Raw genomic sequence first — 18,141 nt, forward strand, 5'->3', positions numbered from 1 at the left:
TATGGTTTAGAAGATTTTGAGGTTTGAATACTAATACTAATCACAACACAAGTAAAGGCTAATGAACCATTTAAAAGAAACTTAGCTCAACGGTTACTAATCTAATCCTTAATTTTTGTCACGCTCTCTGTATAGGAGTAGTAGTACTACCCGCCCGCCACTAACGAACAACAACAATTGCGTGTTGTATTCTCTCTCTCAATCTCAGGTTCTCAAGAACATAACAGGAAACAAAGTCGAGACAGAAAAAAAAAAAGATCAATCATCGTAATCAGGTGTCTCATCACTATGACCGGACCATCACTAGTGAAAACCGGATCGACCCGGTTCATTGTCTTCTTCATCGTCCTCAATCTTTGGTACAACTCCACCTTTTTCCCCCTTCACTGTAACTTGAAAATGGGTTTTTGATTTTTGAAGTGGCTGTTATTTGTGTGGTCGATCAATCGCAAAATTCTTGTCTTTTCTTTTTTACAGTTTATGGATTGAGGCAAGGTCGAGCGAACCACAGCATGCTAGCTTTCCTCCAAGAGAATGGAATTCGTACGATTCCTTTTGTTGGACTATCTCTGAAGCTGAGTTCTTGCAGACCGCTGAAATCGTTTCAAAGCGTCTTCTTCCTCATGGTTATCAGGTATATTGCACAGTGTACACAGTTGATTTTGTTGTATAATTTGATGGGTCTGTAATGGATACTACTAGTTTCTAGACATGTCATTGAGTATTCTTCTTTATTTGGAATGTGAAAGTTTGAATTTTTAATCTCCTGTTACACGTTTCTGGACATGTAATTGAGTTTCTTCTTCATTTGGAATGTGAAAGTTTTTGAGTTATTAGTTTCCTGTTACACGTTTCTAGAATTGAAATTGAGTTTTCTTCTTCATTTGGGATGTAAAAGCTTGGGTCTTTAATTGTATGTGTGGATTATTTTGGATATACAGTATGTTGTGGTGGATTACCTTTGGTATAGAAAGAAAGTGGAAGGAGCTTATGTGGATTCTCTTGGGTTTGATGTGATTGATGAATGGGGAAGGATGCATCCTGATCCAGTTAGATGGCCATCTTCTAAAGGCGGTAAAGGTTTCAAGGAAGTTGCTGAGAAAGTTCATAGAATGGGTTTGAAGTTTGGGATTCATGTTATGGGTGGAATAAGCACACAAGCATATAATGCTAATACTCTCGTTATGGATAGTGTTAAGGTATTTGATTTTTGATATCTTTTCGGGTTTTATAAAGTTTGTATGGAAGTAACAGTTTAATTGACCTCTTTTTTTGTTAAAGGGAGGTGCTTATGAGGAATCAGGTAGACAGTGGCGAGCGAAAGATATTGGAATCAAGGAAAAGGCTTGTGTGTGGATGTCACATGGGTTTATGAGTGTAAATACCAAGCTAGGTGCAGGAAAAGCGTTCTTAAGGTCTCTTTATCATCAATATGCGGAATGGGGAGTTGATTTCAGTAAGAGAATCGGCTTTATATTTATAACCTTTCTTTATCTCAATTCAATATATGAGTATCTCAATCTTGTTTCATTTTCTTGGTCTTTAGTAAAACATGACTGCGTATTTGGCACTGACTTCAATATAGAGGAGATAACTTATGTGTCAGAGGTACATATTTGTAATGACTAGCAATCTTCTGCTTATAGTCAGAGGTACATAGAGATTAAATATTATTCTTATTTTCGCAGGTTCTAAAGGAGCTTGATCGGCCTGTTTTATACTCCATATCTCCAGGGACGAGTGTGACACCAAGACTGGCTAAAGAAGTTAGCCAACTGGTTAACATGTACAGAATAACAGGTGATGATTGGGACACATGGAAAGATGTGGCGGCACATTTTGATATCTCAAGGTAAAGTTTCCAAGATGAAGAATAATAATCTTGCCAAGTTTCTACCTTTCTTTGGTGTCATATAATTTTCTATCTTTTTCAGAGATTTATCTGCTTCAAGTATGATCGGTGCACAAGGGTTACAAGGAAAATCATGGCCTGACCTAGATATGTTACCTCTTGGATGGCTTACCGATCCAGGTTTGACTCGAAATCTTGAAATTTAAAACTCTATAGATTGTTCCAACTAATGTTCTACTGTCTTAATGTTCGGTAAAGGTTCGAACTTTGGACCTCATCGAGCGTGTAATCTTAATCTTGAAGAGCAAAAGACACAGGTGTAGCTCTAGCTTCACAGTTCATAGTTTATTAGTAACCATCTAAACCACAAGTTCGGATTTCTTAGGTTCTGTTTTTAACTTATTCAGATGACATTGTGGTCTATGGCGAAGTCCCCTCTCATGTTTGGAGGTGATGTGAGAAAGCTCGATGATGCTACTTATAATCTGATCACAAATCCTACGCTGCTGGAGATAAATTCTTATAGCTCTAATAATAAAGAGGTTTGTTGAATCATAACTTTAAAACTCATGTCTCTGTTTCCAAGTTACAAACTTCTGTCATTAAACTCTGCCTGTTTCATTATCTACAGTTTCCTTACATCACCGCGACAACAGTATTTAGGAATAAGGACAAAGGCCATCCTCATCATCCAACGGGCAAGAACATTTCAACTAAGCATGCTTTTGGTCTCACTAGCTGCAAAGAACCAAAAGCCAACACTTGGTCTATTGTAGACAAGAACCGTGGACAAATCTGTTGGAACCAATACTCTAGTGAAAAACTAGAGAAGCCCTTTTGCTTATACAACAGAAAAGCTCTGCTATCTTTGTATGATCTTTTTATTTAACTGTTTCCTCCACTCACTTTACATTTCACAAACCTCTCTTAGCTGATAAATCTGCTTCATTTTGTTGCAGCGATGAGGAGTTAAAACACAACAAGTTTTACCAAGGTAAGCTTCATTTGCAAACATATGATAAAGCAGAGTCTTGTTTAGGAGCTTCCTCGCAGCAAAAGCTCACTTCGAAAGATTATAGTCAAGGAGCTTTATCACCTTGCAAACTAGATGCAAACCAGGTATAGTGAGGGGTTTCCCATCTCTCTCGCTTATAACCTTAATTAAGTTATCTCGCTCTATATCTTCAGATGTGGGAGCTCCACAGTAATGGAACACTAGAAAACAGTTATTCTGGTCTTTGCGCAGTGTTAAATCCAGTAAAAGGTTTGTTTTCTTCAGATCAACCAAATTCTCTTCTCTTTTTACGACATTCCCTTTTAACTGTTTTGACATGATCAACCATCATCTTGCTGCAGCCGAAGCTAGCTCCAGTGGCGTGCGTTCTTGGATTGCCACGGGGAGAAGAGGAGAAGTATACATTGCGTTTTTCAACTTAAATCAGGTTAAGACGACTGTATCAGCCAAGATATCAGACATTGCCAAAGCTCTTCCAAACAAGAAGAATCTTGAAGGAGCTTCATGTAAGAGCCACGAGCTATGGAGCGGCAAAGATTTCGGACCAACAAAAGATTCAGTATCGGTTCAAGTCGAACCTCATGGTCCTGCTCTGTTCGTTCTTCATTGTAGCCATGCCTGACTATATCAAATCAACAGGCATTTGTTTTACCTTCTGCTTACAACAGTCGTAGTAATGTTTCATCTCTAGTCTATAAAAACAGTCTTGTGTAAATCAATAAATACAAAAACAACAAACTACTGTATCGAATTAAAAAAAAAAATGCAAGATCAGCTTAGACTAGTAAAATAAAATGTTGTATCGAATAAAAAAAGCCCCAATCATATCATAACTTATAAAAATAATCTCCAAAAGATTTTTTTTTTTTTAAAACAAAAGAAAAAGAAATAACCAAAACTCCAATCCTAAGATTAAGAAATTTCATGTTGCATTGAAATCTTTAGGGTTCCCTTTTCAACAGCACATCAATCACTATTCAAAGCGACGAGGCTGGCTTTACAGGTGATCTTGCAAGTCGGGGGAGGCAACCGAATCTTTGCCCGACCCATCACAACAGTTCCGCGGGAAGTTCCAGGTTCGCTCCGCGGCCATAATCTAAGCAATTCTATGTAAAGATAACGTGCATGACAATCTAAGGGAACCTTTAGTGCTTGATTAAACTTCAAATCCTCGCCATGAAAAACCCTTACCACTTTTGTTGTGTAGTGATCTCCGTAGTCGCTATGGACCACAACTCTAAAGTTCATAGTGCCATCGTAAGGTTTCAAAAGAGCTTCGTCTTCGCTTGTTGTGACGAATCCACCTAGCTTCACGATCAAATCTGTGTTTACGTCATGATCTATTTTTCTTGCTCCTTTACAATCCACTATCCTCCGTTTCTTTCTCTTTCCTTGCTCCATCAAGTGTCTTCTCTTTATCATCGACCAAAAAAAAAAATTCAAAGATTTGGGTTAGAAATTTTTAAGAGTATTTCACTTTTTTTCTTTAAAGGGATAAATATAAAGAAGTTTTATTTAAGACCCAATAGGGACGTTCCGAAGATGAGGCTTTTAGGTAAAAAAAATGTAAAGAACTTTTTGTCAATCATTTTTTTTTTTTTTTTTTGCAAGGAGTAATATATATGACAATGAAAATGTAATTGATTTTCGTTAGGATTGGTTCGGGTTTTAAATTAACCACTAACCGATCGAACCGGGTTGATATGGAGCTCATTGAAAGTTGTTGAGATCTGTTAAAATTCTAAAACCTTTAAACCCTTTATAACTCAATACCCTAGAAAGTCAAGCGAGAGCACTTTTTATGGTTGAAGAATGTTAAGGAGTTGATGGAACAATGAAAATAACCAAGTCCGATACTTGTACGTACCTAAGAATGAGATTGTGAAGTCTCTTGTTTTCATTGTTTGCATTGAAATGCAGCACAATCTATCAGAATTTATGGTAAGGACGACTTTTCAGTTCAGATGCCACTTGTAAAATTGTGATTCACAATCTCAATTTAAACGAAAATTAAAGTGCTAGAATCGCGATAGCTATATATCAGAAAGATCAAGATTTATCAAGTCACTATCTCGAGAATGTCTCTATTTTCTATAACTTGTAGAATGTCAAAGAGTTTTGTACTTATTGTAGAGAAGTGTGTAATTACATTAGCTCACAGTGTTAGAGTTTTGTAAGGTCTATGTATCTCTAAAAACTTCTAGTGTGCAACTAGTAAACTAATCAACATATTCAACGTGGCCTAACTAATTCCAAGAGCTATAATATGGTATCAGACCTCATGGTTAGCTAGGTCTAACAAACAATTTCCTACAAATAAATAGTATTCCACCAATGTGGTATTTTCGAGATGTTGGTTCAGATAGTTTTCCTCCACCCACATCTCAAGAGTAGCTATTAGAGTCCAACGTCTCACATTGGATGGAATAAATAGATCTTTGAGCAATATATAAAGGATGTGGTAATCATTTTCCCTTGAGCTATTTTTTTGGATTAGTTAGGCCACATTCCTAATAGATGTGTTACATGTGTAGATGAAACCAATCTCCAATGATAATTATATTGATTCAAGCTACCATGTACACTATAAGTCTATAACTACCATCAATATATGTACCACTATCGCTCACGGAAACGAAACTCTTACAATTATTTTATACTATTGCTATTCCATCATTTCTTACTACTAATTTTGTGATTGCTTTATATCAATCTCCGATGTCACAACAAAATTGATTTTAGTTAATTAGAAGATGTGTGTGATTTCGGTTTTGGTTTGGAATAAGCCTCGAGTCAAAATCGGGCTGGAACTCAAATTTTTGAAATCGATGTTGAAACTCTTGAGTTTTTTTTTGTGTAAACCCTTAAAACTAGATACTCTTCACAGAACCAAAAGGAGATCAGAGGAGTGAAAGCAAGTATTAGTAAAATACTCTCATTCTCATTAATTAGATTATATACATGCTTGACCAGGCCTAAGCCAGAGCCTCTAAACCAACTTATCCAAACTATAGAGACTCAAACTAAGCTATACAATTTGATTTATATCCAAATGAACTATATAGATTATGACAGCAAGCACATATTTCTTGCACCAGCTAGTACTTGCATGATGAGGAAAGTGAAGGGAGACTATACTATAAGAGTCAATACATATAGGAATCTAAATGTAATTTAATTAGTACTAGGTTTAAGTTGTGTCTTAGTATAAATATGTAAACACCTTTCATTCAATAATATACATTCTATTCTCTATATGGTATCAGATCAATAGGCTCCTTAATCTAAACCTAAACACAAAAAAAAAAAAAACTTCCGCCGCTGCCATGGCCACCACACCCGAAACTTCAAACACATCTGATTCATTCACCATTAACCCAAACAATCAAAGTCTCCTTAGCCTCAACATGGCTAACATAACCAAACTCACACCCACCACCTACGTCATTTGGAAACTCCAAGTTCATGCGTTCATCGATGGACATGGACTTGCTGGTTATCTCGATGGATCCACTGAGATCCCGCCGGCTACGGTCACCGTTGGTGATGTTGTTTCTCCCAATCCGGCTCTTCTCCACTGGAAGCGTCAAGACAAGCTACTTTACAGTGCTCTCCTTGGATCCGTCAATCCCACCGTCCAGTCTGCTCTCTCCCGAACCACTACTTCGGCCGAGATCTAGAAAACTCTTGCTGATACCTACGCTAAACCGAGCAGGAGTCATGCACGCCAGTTGCGAGATCAGTTGAAACTCATTGCTAAAGGAACCAACACTATTGATGAGTACTTACATAGTCTCACAACACGTTTTGATGCTCTCGCAAATCTGGACAGTCCCATCGAACATGAAGACCAGATTCAGAAGATCCTCGATGGCCTTCCCGACGAGTATCGTCCTATTGTTGACTAGGTGGCTGCACGTGATACTTCTCCTACCATCGCCTATGTTCATGAACGTTTGCTCAATCATGAAGCCAAGCTTCTCTCTAAGGCTACTCCACCGATGTTTCCTGTTACGACAAAAGTTGCTACCAATCGTCCTCGTCACCAATCTCGTAGTGGTCACAACAACAACAACAACAACAAGCGGTCCTCCTCCCCATCAGTTCCACCAGCCGTTGTCCAATAGTGAGTCTTGAGGTTACAAAGGTCGGTGCCAAATCTGTTACACTCACGGACATAGTGTGAGGTGGTGTCTGCAGTTTCAGTCTCGCGGTACCTCCTCACCGCAAAGCAGCCCTTTCCGTCCGTGGCAACCACGAGCTAATGTTGCTTTTGGATCTCCCTATGATCCGAACCCTTGGATCCTTGATAGTGGTGCTACGCATCACATGACGTCTGATTTGGCGAACCTCTCTGCTCAGGCACCATACACAGGTGGGGAAGATGTTGTTGTTGCCAATGGCTCTCCATTGGCTATTTCTCATACTGGTTCCAAACTTCTTCCCTCTAGCTCCCGTGATCTTCTTTTGAATAAAATTTTGTTTGTTCCTGACATTCATAAGAACTTGATCTCTGTATACCGGTTATGCAATGCTAATGGTGTCTCTGTTGCATTTTATCCTGCCTTCTTTCAGGTGAAAGATCTCAGTACGGGGGTTCTACTTCTTCAGGGCCGCACCAAGGATGAATTGTATGAGTGGTCGGGTTCTACTGCTTTGATTCCAACTCATATTGGCCGTATGCCTTCACTACTGTCATCTATCTCATCAACCGTCTCTCTCTACACCGGTTCTTGGCCAGCAATCACCGTTTTAGATGTTGTTTCAAACTTCGCCAAACATTGACAAGCTTAAGGTTTTTGGCTGTCGTTGCTTCCCGTGGTTGAAGTCGTACACGACACACAAGCTTCAAAGTCGATCTCTCTTGTGTGTGTTTCTAGGCTTCTCCCTCACGCAAAGTGCTTATCACTGTCTTCATGTTCCTTCTGGCCGGATTTATACTTCACGGCATGTCACGTTTGATGAGTCAGTGTCTCCGTTTGCAAAAGATACACCGCCACCATCTTCTCTTCCCATTGTTGCTTCGGTTCCTTCTTCACACTCCCTGGTCACTCTGGTCCCTTGCGATTCATCCTTGCCCTCGTCCTCTAGTGGAACCCCCGACATCATCCTTCACCCTGCACCACCATCACCGCCATTACGCTCATCTCTGTCGTCGCTTCAGGTATCTTCTTCGCCTCACTTATCTCCTCTCCCTCCTCCTACTGAGCCCACTGCTCCACTAAATAGGCCACAAAACCCGGCCCGACAAAACACACGTCCCATTGAGCCTACTGCTCCCACTGAAAATGAATCGAATCCCACGATTCAGCCACAACCTTCTTCATCGACCTCCGCCACTCTTGAGCAACAACGCTCATCGTCTGAAACAACCGAACAGCCTCAACAACAACAACCACAAATACCTCAACCCGTTGAACCACCACAAAATGTCCACAAAGTGCAAATTAGAGCCAAAAATAACATCACCAAACTGAAACACAAACTTAATCTTCATGTTACAGATCCGCGTCAATACAGGGAACCACGAACTGCTGCTCAAGCCTTAAAGGATGATCGGTGGCGTCCATCCATGTCTGATGAGTATAACGCCCAGATGGCTAATCACACTTGGGATTTGGTCCCTCTACATCCTTCTCAAAATGTTATTGGTTCCCGCTGGGTGTTCACAACCAAGTACCACCCTAATGGAGAGCTCAATCGGTATAAGTCACGTCTTGTTGCAAAGGGGTATCATCAACGCCATGGGGTCGACTATGCTAAGACTTTTAGCCCAGTTATTAAAACAACGACGATTCGTTTGGTTCTTGATGTTGATGTTGCTCACTCATGGCCAATAAAACAGTTAGACGTTAACAATGCTTTTTTGCAGGGTGAGTTGACTGAAGAGGTATATATGGAACAGTCCCAAGGCTTTGTTGATCCTACGCACCCGGACTATGTTTGTCGATTACGTAAGCCGATTTACGGTCTTAAACAAGCTCCCCGCGCTTGGTATATGTCTCTCAAGCAACACCTACTCCAGTTCGGTTTCACCAACTCGCTTGCTGACACGTTCTTGTTCATTAAACGGTGTGGTTCAGTGTATGTTTATGATCTTGTCTATGTGGACGATATTCTCGTCACAGGAAACAGCTCCAAGCACATTGCTGACACACTTGCCTCTTTCGCTTCTCGGTTCTCCATCAAGGATCCAACCGACCTGAGCTACTTTCTTGGTGTAGAAGCCACACGGACCAAAGCCGGACTTCACTTATGCAACGTAAGTATATCGTTGATCTCTTAGCACGACACAATATGCATGATGCAAAACCTGTTGCAACGCTGATGGCGAATTCTCCGAAGCTCACAAAGTCCGGCGGCTCCATCCTTGATGATCCTTCTCTATACCGCTCCGTTGTTGGTAGCCTCCAGTACCTTGCTTTCACTCGACCTGATATATCTTATGCAGTTAATCGGCTTTCCCAGTTTATGCATCAACCGACTGATCTTCACTGGCAGGCTGCTAAGAGGGTTCTCCGTTATCTTGCTGGCACTCAAACCCACGGTATCTTTTGGTTGTGTCATAAAAATTTAAGAGATCATACAGTCTCTAAAAATCTATTAAAATAAGTTTGGAGATTTTGATGGGATTAAAAATTTAATCCGTAGAGTTGTTTTTGGAAACATCGAAATGTATAGATGTTGTCAAGCTATTTATGGCAATAAACGTATCAAATTATGTCGATTTAAATAGTTCCATTAATTGAGTTTCTACATCTTGAGGGTTTAATATTGTAAATAAAACAAATTAAATAAGCAAAACTTAAAGGGCATAAACCAAAATGTACTTCAAAAATGTTAATATAGATATCAACAAAGTTTATCTCTTGCCTCTTTTCTCTTCTCTCTCTCTTTCTTCTAATCTCTTCTGACGTCACCTCTCTTAATCATTTATATTTACTCTCGTTAGGGTCAAACCTAACATTTGGTGCCTTCATTGTTTGAGCTAAGTGTGATCGATGGCTACACAAAAACAAGTTGTCGATTCGGAACTCGAATCCGCCGATTTGGAAACGACATTGGTTCAGCCTCGTTCGCTTGAGCAACGCGTCGATGAGCATGACAAGACCCTCGACTACCTCAAGATGATGGTGGAGAAGATTCTTCGCAACCAGGTCTTCGGGGTCATTATCGATTCGCAAGCTCCTAGGTACTCGAGTCCATTCACGACGGAGCAACAACAGGTCACAGTCTCACCGGCTGTGGCTTCGACAAGTGTTCAGCGTGATGGGATCTTATCGTTACCGAGAGAGTCTCAGCTGCGTCCGATGGAACTATGCTACAACACACCGCCAACAGATCCGCGAGGGTCGTATTCCAGGTATTCTTCAGAAAGTAGCCACCTTTTGGAGTTATCGTACTATGAAGGGCTTAATCCGGATGATTGGTTGTTTCAGGTGGAGAACTGTTTTGAGCGTAAAAACACACCTGAGTCAGAGTGGATTGACCGGGCAGTGGATCATATGACCGGTTGTGCCATCACGTGGTGGCGTTGGATACATGGTCGGGTGCGTATCCGAGCGTGGAAGGATTTTTGTGACAGATTTGGTCCGGAGAGAGGCCTGTCGACTTTGGATCACTTGTTGACCATCACAGAGCAGGGAAATGTTGCAGAATACCGTGAACGTTTTGAAGAACTGGCGATGGAGCTGCCACATGTATCTGATGATGTCTTCGAGTCAACCTTTCTCAAGGAATTAAAAAGGAGCATCAGGAACCAGGTAGTATTACTTCGTCCTATGGATATGACTGAGCTAGTGGATGGTGCTCGCTTAGTAGAAACACATGAGAATGAGAAAGCGAGTTTTCAGGCACAAATGGCCCAACGGAACTCATTTGGGGGTCAATCTAGTCAGGGGTTTTCTCATAATCAGGAGTATAAGAAACAGGGGGATTACTCTAAGGAGACCAAGAAGGTTACCATTGGTATGGAGACACCCAACACGAATCCTTGTCGTAACTGTGGAGATAAGTGGGTTCCTGGACATCGCTGCAAGTAGCACAAGCTGAAATGCATAGTGGTCGAAGAAGAAGAGGAACCAAAGTTCTTCGAAGCACAGGAGATGGTTGACGAAACCGAGGAGTTGCAGGAAGTAGTGACAATGGGAGCCATGTCAGGTTTCACGGATGAGCAGTCTATGCGCCTAATGGGGAAGATTGGTGGTAGAGCTGTAGAGGTTCTCATTGATTCAGGGGCGACTAGCAACTTTATTTTAGAGACTCTAGTTAAAGAATTGGGGTTGCCCTTGGTGGGGAGCAAAGGGATTGGTTTACGTGTTGCTGGAGGAAGGATTCTTAAGGGAAAAGGCAAATGTGCGGAACATCTGTTGGAGATACAAGGAGTCGATATTGTTCAAGAATAGCGAGTGTTTGATTTGGGAACAACAGACGTGATATTGGGGTATGCGTGGCTGGTAAAATTAGGAGACACACGGATCAATTGGTTGAACCGCACCTTGAGTTGGAAGATAGGTATTTAGTGGGTAACCATCATGGGAGATCTGGCTCTAAGTAAAACACAGGTCTCGTTACACTCAATGGAGCGGATTATCAAGAAGAAGGGAATGGGGTACTTGCTGGAGTTAACCACCTTATTTTAGAATCGGGATGCTCCGAATAAACAGACTGACAAGATGGATATTATTCAAAGCGTGATTGACAGTTATGGGAGCATGTTTGCAATGTCGATTCAGCTACCACCAACTAGAAACCGGGAACATACTATCACCCTCAAGGAAGGTACATCTCCGATTAATCTGAGGCCTTACATATACTCTTTTGCACAGAAGGATGAGATTGAAAAACTGGTGGAAGAGATCCTGCAAGCGGAGATCATTAAACCAAGTGAAAATTTGGAGAAAACAGCGTTCCGCACTCATCAGGGCATTATGAGTTTTTAGTCATGCCAGTTGGCTTAACTAATGCCCCCTCAACATTTCAAAGTATCATGAACGATTTGTTTCGAGCTTACCTACGGAGGTTCATATTGGTGTTCTTTGACGATATCCTCGTTTACAGTCCATATGTGGAGGAACATGTGAAGCATTTAGAGATAGTGTTGAAGCTGATGGAGCAACACAAACTCTATGCGAAGGCGAAGAAATGCTCTTTTGGTAACACAGAGATATCTTACTTGGGGAATATAGTATCTACTGAGGGTGTTGCTGCAGACCCTGAGAAGATTGAAGCAATGCTAAGTTGGCCAGCTCCCAAAACAGTGACCGAACTGCGTGGCTTCCTAAATCTCACAGATTATTACAAATGGTTTGTTCGGAACTACGGTCAGATTGCCAGACCATTAATGACACTGTTGAAGAAAGATGGGTTAACTGGTCCTGTGAAGCTTCAATAGCGTTCCAGGATCTGAAGAAAGCAATCACCAGCTTACCAGTCTTAGCGCTACCTGATTTCACTCAAGAGTTTGTGGTGGAGAAAAATGCATCAGGCTTAGGAGTGGGAGTAGTGTTATCACAAAACAAACATCCTATAGCTTTCCTGAGTCAAGCGTTTTCACCTATTGGGCGTACGAGGTCAGTAAATGAACGAGAGCTGTTAGCAATAGTGCAAGCAATAACGAAGTGGAAGCACTATCTTCCGGAGCTGATTTTGTGATTAAGACAAACCAACGCAGCCTCAAGCACCTCTTAGATCAGAAAGCTGTCTCCACAGTACAACAACGCTGGGCTGCCAAGTTGATTGGATTAAACTATCGAATTGAATACAAGTCTGGTACTGAGAATAAGGTTGCTGACGCTCTCTCTCGCAAACCACATCAGGTAGAGCTGCTCCAACTCACCTTAGTGGCTCCGCTTAATCTTGATACGGAAGAGTTGAGGTCACAGATCAAGGCTGATGCAGAGCTTGGACCAATTTTGGTAAGTATCGAGAATGGTCAGAACCACAAGCAGTTTCAAGTGCACCAAGGGTTGCTTTAAAAACAAGGAAGCTTGGTGCTACCGAATGGATCTCCCTTCATTCCAAAACTTCTAGAGCAGTTTCATGTAGGAGTAGTTGGTGGGCATGAAGGTGCTCTGAAGACATACAAATGTTTGGCGTTGGAGGTAAGGTGGAAGGAGATGAGGAAGGATGTGTTACAGTACATTGCCAAATGTCAAGTTTGTCAAGAAAACAAATACTCGACACTATCTCCCGCGGGGTTGCTAGCTCCTTTACCGATTCCACATAAGGTTTGGACAGATATCAGTCTTGATTTTGTTGAAGGGTTATTGACCTCGAAAGGGATCAATTCGATACTGGTGGTGGTGTATCAGCTCAGGTACGAGGATGCTCCAACGGCCAATGCTAATGTTGAAGAGTTGTTGAAGGATAGATATAGTCTGTTGGTGGAGTTGTGTGAGAATATGGAGTTAGCTCAGAGTCGAATGCAAAAGGAGGCTAAGCATCGTCGACATATAGAGTTGGTAGTAGGGGACTGGGTTTATCTGAAGCTGCGTCCTTACCGCCAAAGTTCAGTGGTTGAGAGGAAGAATGAGAAGTTGGCTCAGAGATACTTTGGTCTGTACAAGGTCATTCAGAAAATTGGCAGAGTCGCTTACAACTAGAGTTGCCATCCCACAGCAACATCCACCCGATATTCACATTTCTCAGCTCAAGTATGCAGTTCCTGACTCCTTTACAGCGCAAGCCTTACCTCCGATCCTCACACATAATTTGGAGTGGGATACGGAACCTGAGACATTGCTGGACATTCGCCGGACCACAGATGGGTTGTCAACGGAGATCCTGGTTCAATGGAAAGGACTGCCATAGTTGGAGTCTACTTGGGAACCACTTTCGAACTTAATGCAGCAGTTTCTGGACTTTGACCTTGAGGACAAGGTCAGTTTATTACGGGGGGAGTATTGATAGGTTAAGAGTTCATGTGGCTTTCATGAAGAAGAAGCTGGGAACCAAAGGGAGAAAAGCTCTTCAATGGCAGAAGAAGGTTGAAGATGACAAGGATCGAAACCGTGAAAGTGGCTAAGAGAGTAAGAGACTTGGGTTGGAGTAGAGGGTCTCAGAAGGATCTAGTAGAGCATTGTTGTGTCGTTACCAATGTTGTGTTGTTTTAATAAACAAATAATATTAGGATGTCATAAATAATGTATCCCTACTAGGGTATTGATTATGAAATATAATATCAACAAAATTTATCTTTTGCCTCTTTCCTCTTCTCTCTCTCTTTCTCCTAATCTCTTCTGACCTCACCTCTCTTAATCATTTCTATTTACTCTCGTTAGGGTCAAACCTAACAGGTTACACCCACTATTTAACTTATAACCAATTAATCTATCAATTAATCTATAAAATCTATTTGTAGCCAAATTATTGAAATTATATAGTTTACAAAACAATGTTGTGTACTTTTGTTTTATTATTAAGGGGATTAATGTTGGTATTTTATTTTTGTGTAGTATCGATTTGTTTTTTTTTTTTGGACTTTTAGTCTCCGAAAGATATATTTCTCCCACCCGGTTCGTATATCCCAAAAACAAAACATATCCCCATCTCTGACTGTGTATCTCACCTTGTTTATAATCAAATCTATAAATTATAAATATATAGATATGTAAAAAAAATAGAAAATATAACAGATGATATGTAAAAAATATAACATATGATATGTAAACAATAGAAATTAAATATTTTATTTTCTGTTTAATATTCAATTAAATTTTCTGATTTATTTTCAAATGTTTAGGTTTTCTTATTCTTATGTGAGTGAGAGACTATGGGTCTGTTTGGATTCTTGTCGCTAAGTAGCAACCAAAATTGCTTTATAATACGTTTTTAAAAAAGAAATATCTTGGGAGGGTACAATACCAGTGTTAATATCGGAGACTTTGCGACTAACTAAAACAGTAGCAGAAACTACCGCATCCAGATTCCTAATTCTCACACAGAATCCACGAGAAACAATCTCATCAGAACCCCATAATTCCAACATTTTGTGATTGGGTCATAGGAGGACAGCTGGAGTTAGGTTTGTGGAAATGGAGTATATTTTGTTGATTTTTCTATTGCCAATATATATTAATTATTTTTTTTGCTCTCATAATTATTATGTAGTATGATATCCAACAGATGAGCTTTTTTCATTGCTCAAAGTGCTAGAAGAGTATCCTTTGCTCAATCTTATGTAGCTAAAGGTCATCCGTTTTTTTTTTTTTGGACAAACTGAAGTTTCCATTCAATCAAATAGAAACATTACAGAAGGAGGGAAGCAAATCCCAAAGGTTTAAAAGGTTACAAACAAAGACTTTCCCAAAGCCATAAACAAAGAAACAGATAAAGTCAAGCAAGGATCTGAGAGAGCTGTGAAACTAACGCTAAGAAGCGGCTTGAGCTAGGCGAGGTCACGGTTGCTAGACTGATCATCATCGAAGAAATCAACAGATGACAAGGTAGTCACGGTCTTAAGACATTGTGACGTTGGAAGAGGAATCAGAGCCAAAGTTCTCACAAGAGTGAGGAGCACTAGCAGAACCAATGTTATGGCAAGGATTCGATGGGCTGAAGCCCGGATGGTGGTGATGGTGCTGAGAGTGGTTTGCTATAGATCGTCGGATGTTAGCATTTGGTTACAGGGCAATGGACCATAGCGCAGCATAACCTCACAAAAAGCACAGGCAAGGGAAGGAGAGACCAAAAGTTGCCAAAGAAATATGACAAACAGTAGCAATACAGGTGGGTCCTCTCTCATATGGCGCTCTTTGCCAAAGAGATCAAGGAATCCACACAAAGCATGCAGTCGGTTTGTCAATTGAGGGTGAGGAGCAGGCTTGGTCTGTTGGGATGACATTAACACAAACATGGAGCGGTTAATGGGGTTTGGGTAAGAACTGGGTTCGCTATATAGAATAGGTTTACAACAGAATTGAGATTTCCAGTTTAGAGACCCATCATACAATGTCGACCATTGAGCAGTAAGGGACCTAACATACCTTTTGTTATTCCACAACAGTCTAGATAACAGGAGTCTAAGATGCAGTCTTCGGACATCAAGATCAACCAAGAAATCTAGAAACCGTTTATCATGTAACAAGAGAGTAGAAAGAGTAAACTTAGGCTTTTGACAGTTGGGCAAGAGCACATGAATAGCTAGCAGGCCATAAACAGATAGAGAGCTCATCCACAGGGATCCTAAGGATGATGAGGATGGCCATAGAAGTTGATACGCGCGACGGCTTAACGGAGGGGGTAAAGGAAGCCCCAGTTCCGGTGGGAGCATCCATAGATCTGCCAAGCTCAGAGGGTGACAAGACGTTGTAGCGGAAGTCCAAACACAGGGGAAGGTCGCAACTCTGAAGGCTATCTCACCAAACATCGACGCCGTCTCCCCTTGGAGAGGCTCGGGTGACGATACGGGAGAGGGTTTTGCAGAGGCGGATCGCAAGCTGGATTGGGGAATTGAGAGAGCAAGGGACTTTGAATCCTTCAACGGTGAAGCTAAGCTGATGCGGGCGATGATGGGGTTCAACGGACACATCATCCTTCTATAGTCGATTTGAAGCAGGCCTTTGTCTGGATCTGGACTAAGGAGTAAAATTTGGGGAGGTTGCAAAAGGGGAAAACGATGGGGAAAGAAAACTTGAACAATGAAACTAAAGGAGCAGAGGGACCAACGGAGAAAAGCAGCGGTTGAGAGACTCTGACGCCGGCGAGCAAAAACCCTACCGATGTCGGAGATATTCGATGATAGCGGCGCCTCGATAATAGTGTCTAGGAGAGAAAGTTTATTAGGGTTTTGGGAATTGAAACTCTTTGTAGTGCTAATCATTCGTTATGGTTGCAGAAAAAACTTTGTTTCTGTTTAATTGGTTGGGATGTAATGTTTTTGAGATGTTAGGCTTATGGTAGTCCTTTTTGTGTAGTTTGTGTTTAGCTTCTAGCTTTAGCACTAACTGTTTCGGCCTTGATAATAGAAGGGCCGATGTTGTAACACCGTAATTAATATATATTTCTGACAAATAAAAAAAACATATTATTATGTGGAAAGATTTATGACCGTTCATTTCATTAAAGTCAACCGTGAGTTTTTTACACATCGCGTGTGCTAACTAGCACAATATAAGTCCTCTCAGCTCTCTCTACTGACTGGTTCGTGTGACTGCTGACTTGATTCCCACTCATTTCTCCTTCGTTGAGAAGCATGCAACACATTAACAACAAAAACAAAAAAAAGCTTCAATTTGATGTTAATCTGTTTTTTTTTTTTTCTAATCTTCACGCAAAAGGAATAATAAAAACTATCTGACGGTTTCAAGTTCTCATCGGAACCCCAGATCTGTTAATCTTTTCCCAATTTGAATTTCGCTGTTTTCCGATTCAAATCTAAGTGTGAATTTCATCAGATTCTGATTTCAAAATTTGACGGGCCGGTGGGATTAGAATTGGGGCTTGGGCTGATGAAGCAGAGCGCGCCGATGAAGAACAAGCGGCGGAAGCTGCTTCTGCAACGGCGGATACACAGAGTTTTCCTAGCCTGAGAAAAGCTGCTGCGGCGACTACGACTAATGCTTGGAAGAGCATATGAAGAAGCTTTTTTTATTTTATCATCCAATCAACATTTATTAGGAGAACATATAAGGGAACATTTAGAAGTTGCGGATGCTTTCATATGCTCTCTTCCTACTTGTATGTTCTGATTTGAAGCATTTTCCAAGCATATAACTCTAAAATATTAATATATATTAAAATCATTTTAAATAATTAATTTATTTTGTAAAAATAGAAAATTATGATTTCATAAAAGATAAATTTATTTGTTATAAGATAATATATGAGAAATTACTTAATATTATTATTTAAAATAATATAATAATTTATTTAATACATTAAAATATTAATATGGATATAATGTTTATAATATATATTATTATTTTATTTTAGTTAAATCTATTATATTATACATATTTTAAAAATTTATTGAAATTAAAAATGCAAATATAGATATAAAGTTTTATAAAAATTTATATATTAATTATTTGTAATTAATGTGTTACATTAGAAATATATAATTAAAAATTATTAAATTATACATTTATATATATAATTTTATTAAATTTATTAAATGTAAAATATATTTTTTTAAAAATATATAGCAATGAGTGATAATTAATTTTAATAATAAAACACATTTAAATTATATTTTTAATTAATATCATATATTATTATAAATATAATATTTAATACTCTACTCCTATACCAATCAACTAAATGTATTATATTA

General features: G+C 39.9%; 1 protein-coding gene and 1 pseudogene across 2 annotated transcripts; one reads left to right on the plus strand and one right to left on the minus strand.

Annotated features, from left to right (window-relative positions):
- Positions 1-60: 60 nt before the first annotated feature.
- Positions 61-3,662, plus strand: LOC104779848 (uncharacterized). Of its 2 annotated transcripts, none has more exons than XM_010504252.3 (13): positions 61-359; positions 478-634; positions 942-1,199; positions 1,282-1,456; positions 1,547-1,608; positions 1,689-1,852; positions 1,935-2,032; positions 2,111-2,169; positions 2,260-2,394; positions 2,484-2,722; positions 2,812-2,971; positions 3,041-3,116; positions 3,209-3,662. In XM_010504252.3, the coding sequence occupies exons 1-13, from the start codon at positions 289-291 to the stop codon at positions 3,487-3,489; spliced, it is 1,935 nt and encodes a 644-aa protein (XP_010502554.2). In that variant the 5' UTR covers positions 61-288; the 3' UTR covers positions 3,490-3,662. The 2 variants fall into 2 exon arrangements, 1 of the variants encoding a protein (XP_010502554.2); XR_015596575.1 differs by having other exon boundaries at positions 66-359; positions 2,812-2,846.
- A 117-nt stretch (positions 3,663-3,779) lies between these two features.
- Positions 3,780-4,306, minus strand: LOC147945399 (uncharacterized; annotated as a pseudogene).
- Between the last annotated feature and the right edge of the window lie 13,835 nt (positions 4,307-18,141).

Source organism: Camelina sativa, chromosome 4, assembly GCF_030686135.1.
Source record: "Camelina sativa cultivar CO46 ecotype springtype chromosome 4, ASM3068613v1".
In the NCBI taxonomy this organism is placed as follows: domain Eukaryota; kingdom Viridiplantae; phylum Streptophyta; class Magnoliopsida; order Brassicales; family Brassicaceae; genus Camelina; species Camelina sativa.

Coding starts and splice junctions, on each gene's coding strand:
- LOC104779848 (XM_010504252.3), top strand. CDS start 289: ATGACCGGACCATCACTAGTGAAAACCGGATCGACCCGGTTCATTGTC. Junction 360..477: donor TTCATCGTCCTCAATCTTTG/GTACAACTCCAC, acceptor TCTTTTTTACAG/TTTATGGATTGAGGCAAGGT. Junction 2,170..2,259: donor TTGAAGAGCAAAAGACACAG/GTGTAGCTCTAG, acceptor TAACTTATTCAG/ATGACATTGTGGTCTATGGC.